The sequence below is a fragment of the Aquarana catesbeiana genome, linkage group LG08, assembly GCF_042186555.1.
Source record: "Aquarana catesbeiana isolate 2022-GZ linkage group LG08, ASM4218655v1, whole genome shotgun sequence".
Lineage (NCBI taxonomy): Eukaryota > Metazoa > Chordata > Amphibia > Anura > Ranidae > Aquarana > Aquarana catesbeiana.
Genome location: NC_133331.1, coordinates 295,404,069 through 295,425,233, shown reverse-complemented (window position 1 = coordinate 295,425,233; position 21,165 = coordinate 295,404,069). Strand labels below are relative to the sequence as shown.

The 21,165-nt window shown below is 47.0% G+C and overlaps 1 protein-coding gene across 1 annotated transcript in view; it reads left to right on the top strand.

The window, feature by feature from the left end:
- Positions 1–744: 744 nt before the first annotated feature.
- The window catches only part of LOC141106821 (uncharacterized), a 47,359-nt gene continuing 26,938 nt past the window's right edge, over positions 745–21,165 (top strand). The window contains exons 1-3 of the mRNA XM_073597749.1: positions 745–2,612; positions 6,403–6,930; positions 9,333–9,367. Of these exons, the coding sequence (XP_073453850.1) occupies positions 1,001–2,612; positions 6,403–6,930; positions 9,333–9,367 (2,175 nt within the window). The 5' untranslated portion in view covers positions 745–1,000. The remainder of the gene's footprint in view (positions 2,613–6,402; positions 6,931–9,332; positions 9,368–21,165) is intronic.

Here is a 21,165-nt window from a genome sequence, read left to right as displayed (position 1 = left end):
AGAGATCAGCACAGGTGGGTCATTAACACTAAATACATTCCTCCACCCATACTGCTCACTGATTGGTCCAGAGTAGGGCGGGGACTGGGTGATATCAGCCTGTAATCCCCTGGTCACTTTCCTGAGCTGTGTTCCCCGTCCTGTATTCCTGTATTTCTCTCGGATAATCTTCCTTCTCTGTGCTGCAGACACAATTTATGTATCTAGACTGGATTTATGGAGATTCTGGGGTTCAGCTGGCAGTAAAATTTAGATTTTTGGCATAGGCGTTGCTCGGCCTAGGCACCTGGGACATGCGTTATAGGTCTTGGCAAAAGGGGGACCTACTCACTATTAGGTTGATGATCATGATGTTATGGTTGCTTGGTGTATTGTATGCTACATACTCCTGACCCCTGCACTATATACTCTATGTTATACATTACATAGTCCTGACTTCTGCTCTCTCCCCTCCACCCACTGCTATATATACACATAATATGTCTTCTCTTTTGTTACACCCATTTCCTACCAGCTGGACATTTTATATCTGATGATGTGATTGGAGCACAGACTTTTACATGTTGATAGTAAGGTGATAACATCCTCCAACTTTGGAACCTTAAACAGAAAGTGATAATGAGGGAGGAGTCAGTAACCCAATGATGGTGGTCTTCAGGATCAGTCCAGTCTTCATCTTGGTTGTTCTCCCCCCCCATCCTCACTCTCTGACCTCTGGTGAGGCTCAGCCCCGCTGTTAATTATGACTAAATCATGGACTAAATAAGGAAATGCAGGACTTCTTGTGTTGGGAAGATGGCAATGAGTGATAGAGGGGGAGAGGACACTCGTCCTATAATCCCCTCATCACTGTCACTCCTATAAAAGACAGTTCTCGTTGTTTCCTCACTCTCTGACTAAGGTCCATGAATAAAGAAATGAACTGGTAGGAGATCAGAGGACCCATTTACTAGTTACCTTGAGGGGGGAATTGTAAGATCCTCAGAGACAAAGCTGCCTGATGTGGGCGGAGTCCTGGTTTAGGGGAACCAATCTGCTCATGTCTAGTAATAATCTTTGTATTTCTATTTTAGTAGATGGACGGGAGATGAGGAAAACCTCAGAGGATTGTCTCACTTTGTCTCCAGACTGTAAAGTAGAAGATGAGGACATCACACAGTATAGTCCAGGAGAAAACCCGACTACCTCAAATGTCCATCCGGCACCACACAGTGTAGATGGACCATCGTACTCCTCTTATCCTGAGGAACCTCAGACTGTGCGGGACGGTGCCGGACCATCGTATTCCTCTTATCCTGAGGAACCTCAGACTGTGGGGGACGGTACCGGACCATCGTATTCCTCTTATCCTGAGGAACCTCAGACTGTGAGGGACGGTGCCGGACCATCGTATTCCTCTTATCCTGAGGAACCTCAGACTGTGAGGGACGGTGCCGGACCATCGTATTCCTCTTATCCTGAGGAACCTCAGACTGTGGGGGACGGTACCGGACCATCGTATTCCTCTTATCCTGAGGAACCTCAGACTGTGAGGGACGGTGCCGGACCATCGTATTCCTCTTATCCTGAGGAACCTCAGACTGTGGGGGACGGTGCCGGACCATCATATTCCTCTTATCCTGAGGAACCTCAGACTGTGCGGGACGGTGCCGGACCATCGTATTCCTCTTATCCCGAGGAACCTCAGACTGTGCGGGACGGTGCCGGACCATCATATTCCTCTTATCCTGAGGAACCTCAGACTGTGCGGGACGGTGCCGGATCATCGTATTCCTCTTATCCCGAGGAACCTCAGACTGTGCGGGACGGTGCCGGACCATCGTATTGCTCTTATCCTGAGGAACCTCAGACTGTGCGGGACGGTGCCGGACCATCGTATTCCTCTTATCCTGAGGAACCTCCTAATATTCATAAAAGATCTCACACAGGGGAGAAGCCGTATTCCTGTATTGAATGTGGGAAATGTTTTGTAAATAAGCCAAACCTTGTGGCACATCAAAGGTCTCACACGGGGAAGAAGCCGTATTCCTGCCCCGAGTGCAAAAAACTTTATTCCTCGAAGTCACATCTATCCAGACATCAAAGATCACACACAGGTGAGAAGCCGTTTTCCTGCCCCGAGTGCGGAAAATGTTTTCCAGATAAGTCCCATCTTAACAGACATCAGAGATTGCACACAGAGGAAAAGTCAAATTCCTGTCCTGAGTGTGGAAAATGTTTTCAAGATAAGTCCGATCTTTACAGACATCAGAGATCTCACACGGGTGAGAAGCCGTATTCCTGTCCTGAGTGTGGGAAATGTTTTTCATATAATTCCAGTCTTTCCACACATCAGAGATCTCACACGGGTGAGAAGCCGTATTCCTGTGCTGAGTGCGGGAAATGTTTTTCAGATAAGTCCAATTTTTGTACACATCGAAGATCTCACACTGGGGAGAAGCCGTATTCCTGTATTAAATGTGGGAAATGTTTTGTACATAAACAAAACCTTGTTGCACATCAAAGGTCTCACACCGGGGAGAAGCCGTATTCCTGTCCTGAGTGCAAAAAACTTTTTTCCATGAAGTCATATCTATCCAGACATCAAAGATTACACACAGATGAAAATAATCGTTAGTTGCAGCCCTAGCCGCATTCTTGTCTTGGGTGCGGGAAATGTTTTTCAGATAAGTCCAATCTTAATACACATCAGAGATCTCACACGGGGAGAAGCCACATTCCTGTCCCGTGTGAGGGAATTGTTCCTCACTGAAGTCCTGTCTTCCTGTACATCAGGGTTCCCACACAACCCTCGAGGTGTATTAGTGAGTGCGGGAAATGTCTTCTTTATGAATGTCGCTGGACATGTGGGGAAGAAGCACACCCTGATATACACCTCAGATATACTCCATGGCGGATCTTCATCATGTAAGAAACATTTCATAAGATGTTGTATAATAATCAATATGGATTACTAATGAGATATGCAGAGAAACCTGATGAAGCCCCAACCACAGGTTTAGATGTTCAGAGAGAAAATGGGATCTTTGATCCCTTTCATCTGATCATCAGCCCTTCACCATAAATCGATCTCTCTTCTGATCCCCCAACTGAGACCTTTGTGTGTTTGTCTGAGAAAGGATCCCTCCATATCTCTCTTCTGATCATCAACCCTTCGCACATCCTCTCCTGGTCACACCACAAGCTACTTTCCCTGGGTGTGGCTCCAAACACAGCGCTAATCACTTGATTAAACAAATGTTGGATTTTTAGGGTGCTAAAACAAGTAAAATTCTTTTAAAAATATTTTCTTTATTAAGTATCCATTAAAATCTTATAAAAATATAACATATACAGCAGAAAATATTGATGTCTCTTTTCTCCATAAAGGCTGCACTGTTGCTTTCCTCAACATGTTTCGCCGACAAAGGCTTCATCAGGAGAATGTTGCCAAGTATTAATGAGCTGTATACAAATAACATATGTGTATGTAAAAAAAAAATCACATTTACAGACATTTAATTTATGCAATCAACAAAATTAAATTGTCAAGTCATGGAAGCATGTATAAAGATTCTCCTGTGCACATGATGTGGAAGTTAAATAAAACACTTCTTCTATGTTTAGAAGACCTACAGAAACCTACAAGTGTCCTATTTATTTATTTTTCAATCTGTGGTGGTGCGAAAAAAAAACATTCAGTGTACAAAAGAGGCCCACATGTGAAAACACACACGAAAAAAGTGCACTTAAGGGTGTGCTTTTATCCGCTCCCCGAAGGGTTAGGACCTTACCCTAAACCCCCGGGGACAGGGACAAGGTTACGAACTTAGTCCACCTACCCGAAAGGCTTGGCGGACCCCTCTCTTCATGGCCAGCCAAAGTCAACCAACAAGTAGTAGGTCTTCTCCCAAAGAGAGTCCCCCCCCCCACGTTCACGGGAGGAAGGAACCTAATGGCCACACATCCTCCTCCCAGACTTCAAGGTAGGCCTGGGGACTCCCTCCATCCAGTGAAAAAACACACAAAAGAGAAAGAGTGACGAATGTGAAGGAAAACATAAATATTGGCCGTGCAATGTACACTGGCTAGGCCCTGAGACCTGGTAGCAAATATTGCCCAGGACTTAGCCAATAGGCCTTGCCCATAGAGGAGCAGTGCAGAAAAAGTATTTAGTGCTTTGACCATGTGTGATGTACTGTCAGGAACCATAAACCAAGCAGAGACAGAAAATGCAGTTATAATCGCACCTGAAATAGAAAAAAATAACACAGATCAGGAACTTAGTCAAAAACAGAAGCCAGGGTGTCAGGTCACCTGAGGCCAGGGGACAGATGCGCGCCGTTGGGGGTCAGGAGTGCACCGCTTAGGTAGTGGACCTTACAGCTGACTGCCGCGGATGGAGCTCTGGGTGGTTCAGGAAAGCTGGTCCTCTGGAGCACTAACACGGATCACACTGGGAGCTGGAGCATAGATTCCCCAGGGCATGGAGTCTAAGAGACAACAGGTGTTCACCAGAGCCCCTAGTGGTGGGGATGGACTTTGCTGCAACTGGCTCCAGGTCGCGGCCCCCCAGGGTGTCCCAGCTCATGGCAGGCTACTGGAGGATAGAGAGGAAGCAGCAGACCGGAACAACAAGGGCTAGTCAGGAGATAAGCCAAAAGGTTGGGGCAGCGAGCAGACAGGGGTAGTCAAAGAACTCGCCAAAGGTCGGGGTATGAAGCAGATAAGGATAGTCAAGAACAAGCCAAGGACAGTAAACAGAATCCGACATAGAGCACACGGCAAGAAGCACACAGGAAGCCAAACACACAATATTGATCAGCAAGGCTTGGTTGCAGTGCAAAGGTTAATATAGTGTTCCCTGTTAGAGGCTGGGGTGGAGCTATGCTTGAAGGAAGATTACTTAAGCAGACAGGTGAAAAGGGATCGGTTTCTAAGCTGAACACAACAGAGAGGTAAGCAGACAGACATGAACATTACTGCAGACTCATGACAGTACCCCCCCCCCCCTTACGAGGCCTAGAAGTTTAGAAGTTATAGAGTATGGGCCAATGAATCTTGGGGCAAACTTCAGAGAAGGAACCCGGATCTTGATGTTTCCGGTGGAAAGTCAGACTTTTTGTCCCCTGGCTGTAGAAAGGCGGTTTACGCCCGCCACGGTCAGCAAAACCTTTGAATTTGTCAGCAGCTGCCCAGAGGGAATCATGAACGTCACCTCAAATAGAATTCAAAGATTGCTGAGCCGTAGCCTAAACTGGTATGTCTGGAGAACAGGTCATAGGAAGAGGGAACTGAGGGTGTCTTCCATAAACTGTACAAAAGGGTGTCTTCTGAGAACTGGTGTTTACATGATTATTGTGAGAGAATTCTGCCCACAGGAGTAGAGAGGACCAATCGTCATGATGAGCAAAGACTAAGGTGCCGAGAAAGGCCTCTAATTCCTGATTAACCCTCTCAGTCTGTCCATTGGGTTGAGGGTGGTAAGAAGAGGAAAAATCCAAGACGATATTGAGGGCAAAAGGCTCTCCAAAAACTAGAAGTAAATTGAACACGGAGCAGAAGGCAGACCAGGAAGAGGAACACAATGAGCCATCTTGGAGAACCCATCGATTACCACCCAAATGACCGTATTATTCTCAGACAGTGGGAGATTGGTGATAAAATCCATGGCATTGTAACCAGCAGGAGCTTGTGCGGAGGATTTAGACTGAGCACAGACATGACAAGCCTTAACGTAGTCTTTGACATCCGAGCTGAGAGTAGGCCACCAGTAGTGGCGACTGATGAGCAGGAAGGATCGGAGGAACCCAGCAGGACCTGCCACCTTGGAATCATGTCCCCAACAAAGGATCTTAGCTCTTAGCTCAGTGGGGACGAAGGTCTTGCCAGGAGGAATTTTTGACTCCAGGGTGGTGGAATGGGCAAGAATGCATGAGGTCTTGCCAAAATTGTTACCTACTCTACTGATAATGTGATGACTCTTGGAGATTTCAATATGGTCTCAGGTCCTGGGATGGAAAGACTTTCCACCGGGGCGTGTACTCCCTCGGAGCGGTACGCTTGGGCGGAAGCCTCCAATCTGACAGATGTGTGGAAATGGCATCATCCCCATCAACGCTCCTACACCTGTCATTCCGCCTCGCATAAAACCTTTTCCCTTATAGACCTAGTCTATGCTGGGGGGTCTGTCCTTTCTAGAATTTGGGACATCTCCATCCTACCTCGTGGCATTTTGGACCATGCTCCTCCTTGCCTTGAAACTGAATGTATCTATTGCCCCGCAGGATAGTTTGTGGCATCTATCCAGGTTCTGGTTGTCCGATTCGAGAGTTTCTGAGCCGTATAGATCTGACATGATACACTACTCGAAGGATTAGGACCGTTCTATATCTCTGTCCACGTCTTGGGATGCTTTTAAAGCGTTTTCCAGAGGCAGTCTGCAGTCACAGGTGCGTCAGGTTCGCAGGGGCTTGAGGGAGGATTTGCTGAGGGCTGAAGAGAGGGTGGCTGCCCTTGAGGTAGAGTACTCCCTGTCAAGAGCTTCCCGAGTGTACTCTGATTTTCAGGCGGCACTAAGAGATGTTCTTCTGCTCCGAACATCTGCTACTAAAACCCAGCTTCTACATCAATCCCAACGCATATTCAAACATGGGGAAAAAACTGGGAGTATGCTGGCATGGTTGGCTAGGGAGAGTTCCTCACCTGTGTCTATCTCCAGCATTCGTGACTCTAACGGGTCGCTGATGACTGATCCTGCCTCTATTAATGCTTGTTTTGCATCGTTTTATCAAGAGCTATATAGCTCCAGGAAGGTGGGCATGGATGAGGAACTATATGACTATCTGGAGGAAATTGAGCTGCCATGCTTAACATCTACTTTTAGAGATGCATTGGATGCCCCCATTACGCTGGAGGAGCTCCATCGGGCGGTGGCTTCCCTGCAAAATCGTAAAAAAACGGGCCTTGATGGCCTCCCTGCTGAATTCTTTAAGACCTATGCGAAAGGAACTGCTTCCTATTGCTTCAAAAAGCAATGGAGGAGGGGTGTCTTCCTCTTTCCATGTCTGAAGCAGTTGTTGTGGGCCTTCTCAAACCTGGGAAGGCTCCGGAGCAGTGTTCCTCGGACCGGCCAATATCCTTCCTTAAAGGGGTTGTAAACCCTCGTGTTTTTTCACCTTATTGCATCCTATGCAGTAAGGTGAAAAAACACCTGGCAGTGACCGGCCCCCAGCCCCCCATTTTACTTACCTGAGCCCCGTATTTCCCCCCGGCGGAGACGCACTGGCCCTCTCTCCACGGGGTTCCGGCTCTTGATTGGATAGGTTGATAGCAGCGCAGCCATTGGCTCCTGCTGCTGTCAATGAAATCCAATGACGGCTGGGCCGAGTCCGGCATTCGTGTCTATGGACGCAAATGCTGGACTCGGGAGCGTGCCCGCAAGGTAACCCCCCTGGGAGAACGCTTCTCCTAGGGGGTTATCTGATGCGCGGGGGAGCCGCCAGGGGACCCCAGAAGACGAGGGCCACTCTGTGCAAAACGAGCTGCACAGTGGAGGCAAGTATGACATGTTTGTTATTTTTTAAAAATAAAACTCGAACCTTTACAATCACTTTAATGTGGATGCAAAAAATTTTGAGCTAAGGTCCTGGCCGGTCATTTGAACACTGTGATCACTGCTTTGGTACATGTGGATCAATCCGGATTTATGCCGGGTAGGTAAACCGATATTAAGGCCTTTGATTCAGTGGAGTGGCGCTACCTCTGGGCTGTCCTACGTAAATTTGGATTCGGTCCTTCGGTTTATTAAGTGGGTCCAATTGCTTTATCACAACCCTACGGCCCGCATACGTACTAATAACTCACTGTCCTCTCCTTTCCCCCTGACTTGGGGTACTAGACGGGGCTGCCCACTCTCCCCGGGCCTGTTTGCATTGGCAATGGAACCCCTGGCGGTGCGCATTAGGTCTGCTCCCTCGGTTGAGGGCATCCAGGCGGGGGTGACAAAATATCCCTGTATGCAGACGACACTCCTGAAAGATATCTCCTTTTTTGCCTCCGGCCCTTCAAATCATAGATGTTTTTGGATCATTTTCGGGCATCAAGGTTAACTGGGGAAAGTCACTCCTATTCCCGTTACACACCTCAGATCCCCGCACCCAGATTAGTACTCCGTTGACCTGGACTACAGAATTTAAATATTTAGGTGTAGTGAAAAGGGCCCTGTAGTCCTCATATTTTGAGCTGAAACTCTTGCCATTGCTTAGGACCTTCTCTCAGAAATGTATGGTCTGGAGGTCTCTCCCTCTTGCTCCAGTGGGTAGAGTGATCCTTGTTAAGATGGTATATTTACCTAAGTTCTTTTATCTCTTCCGTAGTTCCCCTCTGGTGCCTCCAGCCTCCTTCTTTAACCAACTACGGGGGGGGGAATTATATCATCCTTTGTGTGGAATGGGAGGCCTCCATGTTTGGCTATCTCTAGTTTACAGCTCCCTCTCACCCAGGGGGGCCTGTCCCTACCCAGCTCTTAGGCTTATTTCTGGGTGGCGGTCCTGGTAACAGTGAGATGGTGGTTCTCCCAACCTAAAGATAACCCAGCGGTTACTCTGGAGGCGGCCATCATGGGGTCGTACTCCACCCTTAGTAAACTTGGTGTTCAGGGGAATTACAGATTTGATGCGTACCACTATTTCGGTGTGGCACAGGGCGAGGGCCCGTTATAGCTCTCCGGAGACGTTCTCCCTACATACCCCCTTTGGGGTAATCCGTATCTCTGCATCTGAATAGTGTTCCTGACCCTCAGGTTTGGGCAACAAGAGGGATAGTGAATTGGCAAGTTGCGCTCTTTCGCCGACCTTAAAGATGCATATCTTTAAGGTCTGGGAAATGCGTGGTGAAGTTTGTCTCTAATTTGGGTCTTCATATGGATCCTCGAAAGGTCTCGGCCATTACCAACTGGCCTCTTCCTGCCAGCCTCAAGGCCACGCAGCGCTTTCTTGGGTTCACAAATTATTATAGGCAGTTCATCACAAATTACTCTTCCATTGCTGCGCCTATTACCGCCTTGACCAAGAAGGGTGCGAATGTCAAGGAGTGGTCTCCTGAAGCTGTCTCTGCATTTCATGATTTGAAAACAGGCCTTTGTTTCTGGACCTCTCTTGAGGAGACCTAATGCTGGGGATCCATTTTTTATTGAAGTGGACTCTTCTTCAATGGGGAGTGAGAGCTGTGCTTCTTCAAACCTTTGAGAAGAAACGTCAACCATGTGCGTTCTTCTCCAAAAAAAAAAAAAAAACAATTCTCAGGCAGAGAAAACGCATTTCATAAACCGTTCCCACCTTCTCTCACCCTAGAATCGGACCCTGTTGAAGAATTGCTTATTGCTAAGGTAATAGACAAACCTCTATCTTCCCTGTACTTCTTCCGCCTATCCATACCCCTACTAATAAATGAGAAAAGACCTTTGACAAGTGGAAAGTAGACATCCCTGGCTTAACTGAGGACGATTGGGAGGGTTGTTTGTCCTCTTTTGTGACTAATATGGTCTCAGCCAGTTAGGTTAGGTTCTTGCACAGGCCTACTTCACCCCCAAAAAGATTGACAATTATGAACCCGGTGGCCCCCGGTATCCTGTCCCAAATGTGGTAAGCAGGCTGCTTCTTTTTCTCCATATGTTCTTGTCCTGTCCACGCCTTGATGCCTTTTGGTCAGGGATTCTTACTGATCTCAATCGGATTACCTCTCTAGTCCTTGAGTCAGATCCCAGGTTTATGTTGCTTAATGTTTTTGGTACTAACGTTAAGGGCCGATATACTAAGTTGTTGTTAACCACTTCCGGACCGCCGCACGCTGATATACGTCCGAAGTTTGAAGAGGAATATCATTGTTATGGCAGCAGCTAGCTGCCATAACCCCGGTATCCTCTCTTTTTTGGCCGGTGGTCCGGTTTCCGATAATAGTGGTCTCTGCGGCGGATTTGCCGCAAGATCACTTTTAACGGCGGTGGGAGAGGGGCCCCTTCTCCAGCCACGCTCCGGTGCCCTCCGCCATTTACCGGAGCCGTCAGCAGCAGCGGAGGCGATTGGATGTTGTTCCATGCTGGGTATGGAGACGAAAAAGGGGAAGATGGCCCCCACCCGTCTCCATACCATTGCAGGGCAGAAGCGACGTCAAAACTTCACTTACGCCCATAGCCCTTAAAGGGTCATTTAAAAAAAAAAAAAAAATTTTAAGTGACATTTTTTTTTATTGCATGTTAGTGTAAATATGAGTTGTGAGATCTTTTTGACCCCCCAGATCTCATAATTAAGAGGTCCTGTCATGCTTTTTTTCTATTACAAGGGATGTTTACATTCCTTGTAAAAGGAATAAAAATGACACAATTTTTTTTTTAAAGAACAGTGTAAAAATAAAAAATAAAAGGTAAAATAAATAAGAAAAAAAAGAAAAAATTTTTTAAACGCGCCCCGTCCCGCCGAGCTTTACTGTTTGTCTTATTTTTTAATTAAAAAAAGTGTATTTTTTCCAAAAAAAAGTGAGCTTGTAAAAAAATAAAAATAATAATAATAATAAATAAATAAAAAAGTGCGCTTGTAAGACCGCTGCGCAAATACGGTGCGACAGAAAGTATTGCAACGACCGCCATTTTGTTCTCTAAGGTTTTAGAAAAAAAAAAGTATAATGTTTGGGGGTTCTAAGTCATTTTCTAGCGAGAAGAAACCGTTTTTAACTTTTGTAAACAACAAATCTCAGTCCTTTAAGTGGTTAGTTATGCCACTTTTTATCCACGTAGGGAGACATTTCTCCATTTGAAAGATGCTTCACCACCCATGGCATCTACTTGGCGCTCTTTTCTAAACACTGTTTTGCCACCGTATGGAATCACTTAGCTTAACCGGATTTGCCCTAACAAATTAGATTCAAATCTGGTCAGGATGGATAGATGCTTGGGGCTCGGAGATTACAGACGATGCTCTAGGTCAGACTTTCTCAACCTTTTCAACACAGAGGAACCCTTGAAATAACCTTTTCGGTCTCAGGGAACCCCTGTTAAAAAATGGCTATATCTACAACTCAAGATAAATTCGTAGGATGGTCAATGGAAGAGTGCTCCTTACATCTGTGGTCTTGGGGAAGAATTTCCCCCCTACAGATAGCTAAAAAGATCATTTTTGTCACTGGGAACTTATCTGAGAGTCAAAAATCGGTCATTGCTAAAGGAACCCCTAGCAACCATTGGAGGAACCCTTGGGTTCCACGGAACCCTGGTTGAGAAACCTTGTTTTAGGTCATGAAGCTGTGCCTTGACAACTGTTTACTCATGTGTTCCCTTGCCGTTTAATACCTATATAGAGTTTGTAATTAATCTTTTTCACTTGGGGTCCCCCCTCTCCTCCCCTCCCACCTCTTTGGTTCCTCCTTTATCTATAAAGTACAATACAACTATCAGAGGACCATCCTACTGTATTTTAGGTGTCTCACACCCCTTTCTCCTCTGGGATATCAGAGAATTGCGGTGGTAATCCCTATTGTATTGTAAATGTTACCGACTGTGCCTGTTCATTGCTTGTAATGTAAAGATTTGAATAAACCTTTTCTTCTTAAAAAAAAAAAAAAGGAGGTCGGAATGATCGGCTCAGGTTCAGTTGTGGGTCAAATGACCTAGAGAGTGCATCAGCCCGATGATCACTGAAAATCATTATGGAGTGATAGGAACCCTCCAAATAGATGACGTCACTCCTCTAACGCCAATTTAATTGCAAGAAGTTCCCGATCACCAATAGCGTAATTTTTCTCTGCCTGAGAATTTATTTCTTTTTTGGAGAAGAAAGCATGCGGTTGACGTCTCTTCTCAAAGGTTTGAAGAAGCACAGCTCCCACCTCCCTTTGAAGAAAAGTCCACTTCAATAAAAAATGGATCCCCAGGATTAGGTCTCCTCAAGAGAGGTCCAGAAACAAAGGCCTGTTTTCAAATCATGAAACGCAGAGACAGCTTCAGGAGACCACTCCTTCACATTCGCACCCTTCTTGGTCAAGGTGGTAATAGGCGCAGCAATGGAAGAGAAATTTGTGATGAACTGCCTATAATAATTTGTGAACCCAAGAAAGTGCTGTGTGGCCTTGAGGCTGGCAGGAAGAGGCCAATTGGTAATGGCCGAGACCTTTCGAGGATCCCTAGGAAGACCCAAACTAGAGACAAAGCATCCCAGGTACAGAACATTCAAAAGAACATTTCTCCAGCTTGGCAATACAGATTATTCTCTCTAAGGCACTGAAGTACAATCCAGACATGGTTTCTGTGAACAAGCAGGTTTTCCAAAAAGATGAGAATGTCATCCAGATAGATGACCACAAATTAATAAAGCAGATCCCTGAAGATTTTGTTGACAGAGTTTTAGAAAACAGCTGGGGCATTACACAAACCAAAAGGCATAACCAAGTGTTCGTAATGCCCATCTCTAGTGTTAAACGCGGTTTTCCATTCATCACCTTCCCATATCCGGATCAGATTGTACGCACCTCTGAGATCCAGCTTGGTAAAAACGGAGGCATCTGTCGAATAGCTCAGATATTAAGGGTAAGGGGTATCGATTTTTGATTGTCACCGCGTTTAAGCTTCGATAGTCAATGTAGGGTCTTAAGGTACCATCTTTTTTGGCAACGAAAAAGAGCCCTGCTCCCGCAGGCAATGAAGATTTCCGGATGAACCGTCTCTCAAGATTCTCAGCAACATACTCTGACATGGACTGGGTCTCTGGGATAGACAGAGGGTAGGTACGGCCCCTGGGCAGAGTTGCTCAGGGAACAAGGTCAATAGCACAGTCAAAGGGCCTGCGAGGAGGAAGCACCTCAGCTGATTTTTTGCAGGACACATCCCGGAAATCGCTATATGCAGCAGGAAGAGCAGAAGATACAGATGTGTTTGCAACCAGAACTCTCCCCTTTGGGGCAACCTTGAATAGGCAGGACGAGAAACAGGAGGGACCCCAAGCCAGGATCTGCCCAGAAGTCCATTCAACGTGGACTTCTCCTTTGGGGCAACCTTGAATAGGCAGGACAAGAAACAGGAGGGACCCCAAGCCAGGATCTGCCCAGAAGTCCATTTAACGTGTGGAGAATAGAGCTGTAGCCAATGGAGGCCCAATGGGATGAGGGTTGAGGCCTTATGTAGGATAAGGGAGGATATCCACCCCTGGTGGAGTATCCCTACCAACATCTTAACAGGGAGGTCCTGGAAGCAGATAGGGCCCCCTGGAAGAACAGTGCCATCAATAGCCGATACCACCAGTGGTGTGGTGAGGGGCGAAAGGGTAAGCTTCATGGAAGATGGAGTTCTCCAGTCCATAAAATTGCTAGCAGCACCAGAATCCAGATATGCCAAGACCGATTGAGGGGAAGCGCCTACATGAAGGAACACAGAAGGAGACAAAAAGGTGATATTTCTGGGTTCAACACTCCGCCTTCCAGATGTATTAGACCTGAGCTTTTCCCAGACGAAGCAAGCAGGAGTCACGAAAATGACCTTTGCCCCCATAACAGAGACACAGGCCCAGAGTTCTGCACTTAGCACGTTCCTCAGGGGAAAGCCTGGTCCAGCCCAACTGCATAGGTTGCTCAGCTGGCAGAAGATGCTCCACGGGGTGGAGGGAGGGGAGCCCAGGCTGGCTAAGGACCAGGGAGTGCTGGCGTCTTTTTTCTAGGGACGTCTCCTGAAAGCAAATATCGATCTGGTTACACAAGGAAATGACATTGTCCAGACCGGCGGGGATGGTTCTTCCCGTTAATTCATCCTTCACTCGGTCAGAGAGGCCATGTAAAAAGGTTGCAACTAAGGCCTCATTATTCCAGCTCAACTCAGCTGTTAGTATACAAAACTGAAAGGCATACTGTCCCACGGAAGAAGGCTCTTAGCGAAGACGTAAAATGGCACCGGTCGCTGAAGAACCCGACCCAGTTCCTCAAAGATATTCCGAAAGAGCTTCAAGAAGTCAGGCAGGCTAGAAACCACTGGATCATTCTTCTCCCACAGGAGAGCAGTCCAGCCTAAAGCCTCACCGGAAAGAAGGGGAAATAATATAGGCTACCTTTGCCCGATCAGACGAGAAATCTTGAGGCTGGAGTTCGAAGTGAATGGTGCACTGGCCGAGGAACCCCCTGCAGGCCTTGGAGTCCCCAGAGAAACGGGACGGAGCTGGCAGTTTCAGTAAATGTGTGGCTGCGACCGAAATAGGTACAGCTGCTGATTGTGATTGACGTTGCTGAATCAGGGTTCCTAAGGGGGCTTGAAGCAGGAAGCCAAATCCTGGAGGAATCGAATCACCTGATTTTGATTAGATTCCTGGGTCTCGAGTCTGCGGACTATGCCCTACAACGGATCATCTGCGGGTAGAGGCACATCAGCCGGGTCCATGGCTGATCAAACTGTCAGGTCACCTGAGGCCAGGTGACAGATGCACGCCGTTGGGGTCAGGAGTGCACTGTTAACGTAGTGGACCTTATGGCTGATTGCTGCGGATGGAGCCCTGGAGCACCAACACGGATCACACTGGGAGTAAGAAATTCCCCAGGGCGCAGAGTCTAAGAGCCAGCAGGTGTTCACCAGAGCCCCTAGTGGTGGGGATGGACATCGCTGCAACCCCCAGGGTCTCCCAGCTCACGCTCACAGTAGGCTACTGGAGGATAGAGAGGAAGCAGCAGACCGGGACAACAAGGGATAGTCAGGAGATAAGCCAAAAGGTCGGGGCAACGAGCAGACAGAGGTAGTCAAAGAACACGCCAAAGGTCAGGGTATGAAGCAGACAAGGATAGTCAAGAACAAGCCAAGGACGGTAAACAGAATCAGACGTAGAGCACACGGCAAGAAGCACACAGGAAGCCAAACACACAATATTGATCAGTGAGGCTTGACTGCAGTGCACAGGTTAATATAGTGTTCCCAGTTAGGGGCTTGGGTGGAGCCATGCTTGAGGGAAGATTACTTAAGCAGACAGGAGAACAGGGGTCGGTCTCTAAGCTAAACACAACAGAGAGGTAAGCAGACAGACATGAACATTACTGCAGACTCATGACACAGGGTTTGGAAGCCAGAGTGGGTAATTAGATGAGCCGGGGTCAGGAAACCAGAAGTCAGCATTGTCAGGAGCAGGAATCAGAAGTGAAGTCAGCCAGGCCAAGTCATACAGTCACGTACCTGGTGAAGACTGGAATGTTGTGGAGGCCTCTCCTGCATCTCCCGCCCAACACTTCTGAAGGTGGAGAAAGAGAGTGTAAGGGCAAGGAGTGGCACGAGTGCCGTAGCAGCTAGCTGGTGATGTCCACTCTGTAGGTGGGTAGAGCTGGTAGTCGCACTCCATGGAACAGGATGCAGGAGCAGCTTGGCAGCAGGACGTGGGAAGGAAGCAGAACCAGGAGACAAGCAGCAGTCAGTGGCAACTGGGCAGCGAGGCACTGAATCAGCAGGAGGCAAGCCAAGGTCGTTAGCAGCCACACAACGTGGTACAGAGTCAGCAGGCAGATCAGATCCAGTAAAGCCAAGGTCGGAGTAGTAGTTACCAGAGCCGAGAGCAGGAGTGAAGGCCAAAGGCAAGCCGGGTCACACATGGTTAAGCAGGTACAGCAGAGTGCGGCAAGGATGTATATTGTCACCCTACTTATTTAACTTATATGCAGAGTACATCATGTGAGATGCCGGGATCGACGAATCACAAGCCGGAATTAAGATAGCCGGGAGAAACATCAACAACCAAAAATATACAGAAGATACCACACTGAAGGCAGAACGTGAAGAAGAACTAAAGATCCTCTTAATGAAGGTGAAAGATGAGAGCGCAAAAGCTGGCCTGAAATTGAACATTAAAGGAGAAGTCCAGCCTGAGATCATTTGGCCGGGCTTCTCCTCTGGGTCACAGGAGTGCAATTCGTTTTGCACTCCTGTGACCCATTTTCAGCGGAGAGCGGTCTGAAGTCCGCCCTCCGCTGACGTCACTGGAAACAGTCCGGGGCACTGCGCCATCCTGACAATAGAGTCTGGATCCGCCAGGTGCCTGGACTGATGGCCGTCTCAGCCTCTCAGCGAGGCGCTCCCCCGCTCCCGCCACAGCTCAGTGCTCCAGTGAGCGAGCAGGAGCAGAGCGGGAGAGCTGCTGATTGAGAACCATCTGTGAAAACATACTTCTCTTTTAAGAAAACTGAGATCATGGCAACCGGTCCCATCACTCCTTGGCAAATAGAAGGAGAAGAAATGGAAACAGTGACAGATTTTATCTTCCTAGGATCACGGTAGATGGTGACCGTGGCCATGAATTTAGAAGACGCTTGCTTCCTGGGAGGAAAGCAATGGCAAACCTAGACAACATTATAAGAACCAGAGACACCACCCTACCGACAAAGTGCCGTATAGTCAAAGCTTTGGTATTCCCAGTAGTATCCTATGCAGGGCTTTTTTTCTCAGGGAATAGGGGCAGGAACTCCCCCCTTCTGAGTCACTCCTTGTCTCCGCCCCCATACCCACCTCTGAGCACCGTCCCTTGGTTCCACCCCCTACCCACCTCCCAGTACTGCCCCTTTGTGACGCTAAATCATTTGTATGGTATTTGTTAATGATAACAAGAAAAACAGTAAAATCGATCCTCAGCAGCCAGCAACAATAGACCTCCCCCAGCAACAATAGACCTCCCCCAGCAACAATAGACCTCCCCCAGCAACAATAGACCTCCCCCAGCAGTAATAGATCCCCCCTCAGCAACACTAGACCCACCCCAGCAACAATAGACCCCGCCAGCAACGCTAGACCCTCCCCAGCAACAATAGACCTCCCCCAGCAGTAATAGATCCCCCCTCAGCAACACTAGACCCTCCCAGCAACGCTAGACCCTCCCCAGCAACAATAGACCTCCCCCAGCAACAATAGACTTCAGTAGACATGTGCACAGCCAAAAAAATTCGTTCATTTTCGTTTTCGTTTCATTAGTTTATTATTTTTTTCGTTTTTCGGGTCATTCGTTATGATTGCGATTCGTAAATTCGTAAATTCGTAAATTCGTAAATGCGTTCATTCGTACATTCGAACATTCGTAATTCGAACATTCGTAATTCGAACATTCGGAATTCGAACATTCGTTCATTCGTACATTCGTACATTTTTACATTTGTACATTCGTAAATTCGTACATTCGTAAAATCGTACATTTGTAAATTCGAAAATTCGGAAATTTGTAAATTCGAAGTTTGAAAAACCAAAAACCCCGAAAATTCAAAAATCTGAAATAGTAACTAACTATTAAATTATAGGTATTGTAATTTCCTTTCAAACTTGACTGTCAGTGAACGTAACAAATACAAATTTATCCGAAGTTACGAATTATCCAAAATGAAGGCTGCATTTAAACAAATGGAACGGAACAAATTAATAATAAATAATAATAATAAAACATTGTTATTATTATTATTGTTATTTATTATTATTAATTCATTACGTTCCTTTCCGTTTTTTCGGATCATTCATAACTTCGGATAAATTTGTATGTGTTACGTTCACTAACAGCCAAATTTAAAAGGAAATTACAATACCTATAAATTCAAAGTTACTAGTAATTACTAATAGTTAAGTTATTATTAGTTAACTATTATTTCAGATTTCCGAATTTTCGAATTTACAAATGTACGAATTCACTAATTTACTAATGTACGAATGCACGAATGTACGAATGCACGAATGTACGAATGTTCGAATGTACGAATGTACGAATGTAAATTGCGAATGTACGAATGTAAATTGCGAATGTACGAATGTTCGAATGCCCGAATTTACGAATGTCCAATTTTATCGAATTTACGAATATTCGGAAAAAATTTGTTAAACGGGTTTTCGTTAATTCGGATAGTCCCGAATTAACGAATTTGTCGAAATTCGTTAAAAAACGAATTCGTAACGAAACGAATTGCACATGCCTAGACTTCAGCAACAATAGATTCCTGCCAGCATCAATAGGCCCTCCAGCATACCCCAGTACCCCTTGCCATCACATACATTCAGTACTAAAGGTTCCGGAACTGCGTTCCCCCCACGTTTCCGCTGAAAAAAAGCCCTGATCCTATGGCTGTGAAAGTTGGACCATAAGAAGGGCTGAACGCCGAAGGATTGATGCTTTTTGAACTATGGTGTTGGAGAAGACTCTTGAAAGTCCCTTGGACGGCAAGAAGATCAATCCAGTCAATCCTGAAGGGAGTGAACCCTGAATATTCACTGGAAGGACAGATCCTGAAGCTGAAACTCGAATACTTTGACCACCTAATGCGAAGGGAGGACTCTTTGGAAAAGACCCTGATGCTGGGAAACATGGAAGGAAAAAGGAGAAGAGAACGACGGAGAACCCTACAATGGTCAGTGCTAAAAAATATGCACCGTCACTGTACTAATGACACTGGCTGGGAAGAAGTTAAACATCTTGGGGCGATCAAAGGGTTAAAAGTGTGCCTAGCCGGTGTTTTAGGTGTAGTATGTGTGCTGCTTTCACTTAGGGAAGAAATTGATTTTTATTCCCTGCTTTGTGGGGGGGAAAGAAAATCCATGACTTCCTTGCTGACAGGACACAGGCACAGCTCTGCCCTGCGTGTCTTCCAGATGATCGGCGGGGGGGGAGGGGGGGGGGTTTGGGTGGGCTGTTTTTCATTTTATATAATTATTGTCATCTATCCTAAATCAACATACACTATATTGTCAATAGTATTGGGACGCCTGCCTTTACACACACATGAACTTTAATGGCATACCAGTCTTAGTCCGGAGGGTTCAATATTGAGTTGGCTCCGCTCTTTGCAGCTATAACAGCTTCAACTCTTCTGGGAAGGCCGTCCTCATTGTTTAGGAGGGCGTCTATGGGAATGTTTGACCATTCTTCCAGAATTTGTGAGGTCAGGCACTGATGTTGGATGAGAAGGCCTGGCTCGCAGTCCAACAGGTGTTCTGTCGGGTTGAGGTCAGGACCCGTCAAGTTCCTCCACCCCAAACTCGCTCATCCATGTCTTTATGGACCTTGCTTTGTGCTCTGGTCCAAATCATTTGGTGGAGGGGGGATTATGGTTTTCGGGGTGGGGGGGATTATGGTGTGGGGGGTTGTTTTTCAGGGGTTGGGCTTGGCCCCTTAGTTCCTGTGAAGGGAACTCTTAAGGCTTCAGCATACCAAGACATTTTGGATAATTTCATGCTCCCAACTTTGTGGGAACAGTTTGAGGACGGCCCCTTCCTGTTCCAACATGTTACAACATGACTGAGCACCAGTACAAAAAGCAAGGTCCATAAAGACATGGATAAGCGAGTTTGGGGTGGAGAAACTTGACTGTCCTGCACAGAGTCCTGACCTCAACCCGACAGAACACCTTTAGGGTGGATTAGAGCAGAGACGGCGAGCTAGGCCTTCTCATCCAACATCAGTGGAGGAACTGACCTCATGGTCCTTACCCTTATGACTCATGGTAGTTTATGGGAGTCTAATTGGGTCAGGTTCCTGCAGGTCAGGCTGGATGGCTGTTAGAGATGCAAGTCTCTGGAACCTCCCTCTGGATGTAGAAGCTCATGGATGTTAGTAAGCGGAGGCCAGGAGGTCCTGATCTGCAAACTTGAGGGAACTTGGGCCAATCCACAGGCAGAATGTCCTGGCAGGGTAGCTAGGTCAGCCCTTAAATATGGTGGAGCCATGCCAGCCGGGGGGATTGGGTGGAAGATGGATTGCTGAGGAGGCTGTTGGTACCCTAGGAGGGGTCCCCTAAGTCTAGAGGGCTTTGTCTCAAGGCTGGGCTCAGGCTGGCTGAGAAGAATTCATAGGATGCCTTAAGGTGAAAAAACATGAGGGTTTACAACCCCGTTAATTCACAGAGATTTCCTGTGTCCGGGTCTTGCTGGAGACCTGCAGGCCGTGTGAGTGGACAGGTGTGTAGATTCGTTATAAGCCAGGCCTGACCATAATGTAAGACTCCCATTTGGAGACAGAGCCTTTGTTTGAGGAGAGGTGTGTGCTCCAGGCAGGAGAGGTGACCAACTAAGGAGAAGGCATCCCATGATGGAGGGAATCCTTGTCCACAGCACTGGGAGAGTTGGGACAGCTGTGCGAATCTGGGGAGACTGAGAAAGTGGAGGCAACTAGAGAGTGCATGGGACTGGAGGGATATAAGTCTCGAGAGTAAAGCCTCGTACACACGATCTGATTGTTGGCCAACAAAGCGTCAGACTTTTTGTCCGAAGGACGAGCGCCGGGAACTTGTCTTGCATACAAACGGCACACAATTGTCGGCCAACAAATACGAACGTAGTGACGTACTACGTGGAATTTCAGCTCTTGAGTGCCACCCTTTGGGCCCCTTCTGCTAATGTCGTGTTTGGTGAGCATTGATTCCGAGCATGCGTGTTTGCACTTTGGACTTTTGAGTGACGGACTTGTGTACACACGATAGATATGAAAATCTGACAACCGACCGTTGTCCGCCGAAAATTTACTAGCCTGCCATCCAACATTTGTTGGCCGAAAGTTGGACAACAATTGTCTGATGGAGCGTACTAACGGTCAGATTTTAGGCAAACGGTATGTCATCACACAATTCCCGGCCTGAAAATCTAATCGGGTGTACGAGGCTTTAGAGGGGCCGGGGTGTCAGGAGAACCTCTACCCACAGGCCGGAGGTGGGCCCATGCAGTGAGCTAAAGGCTGAGTGATCCAGGAGAACCAGAGAGCTGGGAGCTAGGACTACAAGCTGAGAGAGCCAGGTGGTTCAGTATTCTCTGTTATCTGTTTTTGCTGGAGAAGAACCTCTGTGTGGGCAACTGTGTCTATGGAATTTTTATTACTTTTGGTAAATAAAAGTGGGCTTCTAAGCCTTTCAAACACAGTTCGGACTGGCATGGAGTTCACGGAAATTCATCTACCACTGAGCTAAGCAACTCCCATATTACAAATATATATATATATATTCTCCTTGGTGGGAGTGGAGATGACCCCATCTATAAGGATATACAGTACATACACATACAGCACAAGGCCGTGTTCACACTATGAGACGTTTCTCGGAGCTGCAGTTCCTCTGAGCTCCACAAGGTGGTGATCTTCTCACTTCTACCATAGAGACAGGAAGTCTCTATGGAAGACAGGAAGTGATGTCATGGCCAGACAGGAAGTGATGTTAGATAAAGGCATC